The sequence below is a fragment of the Gymnoscopelus microlampas genome, assembly GCF_963454915.1.
Source record: "Gymnoscopelus microlampas genome assembly, chromosome: 19".
NCBI classification, from domain to species: Eukaryota; Metazoa; Chordata; class Actinopteri; order Myctophiformes; family Myctophidae; genus Gymnoscopelus; species Gymnoscopelus microlampas.
The window spans coordinates 3,911,080-3,913,279 of record NC_139956.1 but is presented as its reverse complement, the minus strand read 5'-3'; the positions used below and the strand labels follow the sequence as shown (position 1 = coordinate 3,913,279).

At 50.5% G+C, this 2,200-nt stretch overlaps 1 protein-coding gene across 1 annotated transcript; it reads left to right on the top strand.

Annotated features, from left to right (window-relative positions):
• Positions 1–225: 225 nt before the first annotated feature.
• LOC311034870 (solute carrier family 25 member 33-like) lies at positions 226–1,161 on the top strand (the record flags this gene model as incomplete). Its single annotated transcript, XM_084042898.1, has 1 exon — positions 226–1,161. The coding sequence occupies one exon, from the start codon at positions 226–228 to the stop codon at positions 1,159–1,161; it is 936 nt and encodes a 311-aa protein (XP_083899024.1).
• Positions 1,162–2,200: the final 1,039 nt, after the last annotated feature.

The following is a 2,200-nucleotide window of genomic DNA, read 5'->3' as shown; positions in this document are numbered from 1 at the left end:
TTATTGTGACTTCTTAACCCAACAGTTGTCCTCTTAACTGAATGTGTTTAAATTGTTTGACAAAAAGAGATATTTAGATTGTTCTGGTCGAGAGAAAAGCTGGTTGGAAAGAGGAGGATGACCGGACATGAGTCAGACTTGGCGGTGGCCTTTTCCCCCTCATCTCTGAAAACATCTCATTTCTTACCTCATTCACAAGAAGAGCGAGGTGATTGAAGAACAACAATGGCACAGACAGACACGCTGTTACAGCTCTTGGCGGGGGGATGCAGCGGTACGCTGGGAGCGATCGTCACCTGTCCCCTGGAGGTGGTGAAGACCCGGCTGCAGTCCTCTGGCCTCGCCGTCCAGCTGGGTACGGTGGGTAGCGGCGGTGTCCTCCGACCCTCGGGCGCCGTTACGCCCGGTCTGCTTCAGGTCGTACGGTCAATTCTGGAGAAAGAGGGGCCGAGGTCGCTTTTCCGCGGCTTGGGGCCAAACCTGGTCGGCGTGGCCCCCTCCAGAGCCGTCTATTTTGCCGCATACTCAAAGTCTAAGGAGATGTTCAACGGGGTGTTCGTTCCCGACAGCGGACCCGTGCACCTGGCCTCCTCCGGGCTCGCGGCTTTCGTCACAAACTCCCTCATGAACCCTGTGTGGATGGTCAAGACCAGGATGCAGCTGGAGACAAAAGCCAGAGGAGAGCGGAGGGCGAACGCGCTGCAGTGTGCCCGCCGTGTCTACGCGACCGAAGGGGCGAGGGGCTTCTACCGAGGACTGACGGCATCCTACGCCGGCATCTCCGAGACCATGATCTTCTTCCTCGTCTACGAGACGCTGAAGAAACGCCTCGCCGAAAGACGACTCACGTCCTCCTCCTCCCCGAACGGTACGACGGACAAAGGCGCGTGGGACTTCTTGAAACTTATGATGGCGGCCGCTTTTTCGAAGGGCTGCGCCTCCTGCGTAGGCTACCCGCACGAGGTGATTCGGACCAGACTGCGAGAGGAGGGCAGCAAGTACACGTCTTTCTTGCAGACGACGAAGTTGATCATGGTGGAGGAAGGCTACGCAGCCTTTTACAGAGGACTGGTCCCACAGCTGATGAGACAAATCCCCAACACGGCCATCGTTCTCTCCTCCTATGAACTCATCGTCTACCTGATGGGGAATTCAAAGTGACGACGCATTTGAAAGTTTGGTTGGCTCACCACATGATGGGGGGGGGGGGGCACACAATACCCAAGGCACATTGGACGAGATGTTGCCTTTTTTCTCCTTTTTTTGTGGGCTGCTATAAAGCACTGTTTCAGAAACAGTGGGTCGGGGGCTCATTTTTGGGTCGCAGAATCATTTGTATGGGTCACGATTGAATATCCCTTTTAAATTCCTATAATTGTTTTCATTATTTTTGTATAATAATTGCCAGACCCAAAGGGTATGGCTTACATGAGGCTCTGTACCTGTTTCGTCCATACATGGGCATGCCCCCTTTGTCCTTAGGTCCCAGCCAGAAAGGTCTGTCCCCCTTTTGTCCATACATGGGCATGTTTTGTACCTGTTTTCTCCATACATGGGCAAAAAACAGGTTTTGTCCCCTTTGTCCTAGGGCCCAGCCAGAAAAGTCTGTCCCCCTTTTGTCCATACATGGGCATGTTTTGTACCTGTTTTCTCCATACATGGGCAAAAAAATGGTTTTGTCCCCTTTGTCCTTAGGTCCCAGCCATAAAAGTCTGTCCCCCTTTCGTCCATACATGGGCATACACAGGCTGACACGTCATGTGAAGACCGGCTTATAATTCTGGGTCTGGCAGAACCAGGTCTCCTGGTCTTGTTTATATTATTATATAATTATAACTGTTTCTGAAAAAGCCAAACCCTTGTTAGTTTGCTTTGCTTATCAGTGGTGGATGTAAGGAGAACCATTGTTAGCAGGTTAATTCATTTGATTTATATTGAAATATCTTAGTTGCAGAGAGATTGAAAGAGACTGTTTCATCTCGCTGTCAGAGTACCTTTTTATACCCATATATGGAGATATCTGTATCTGTCTGAGCTTTTAGCTTTTATGAGCTTGTAGTAATACCTTGAGTAAATGTACTTAGTTACTTTACACCACTGCTGATGTCATCAGTAGATGCCCCTATACGGGCGCATCTGTTGAATCGGCAGTTCTGGACGACTGGATGTGGCACTCGGTGCCGCGCTATGAGCTTGTAGA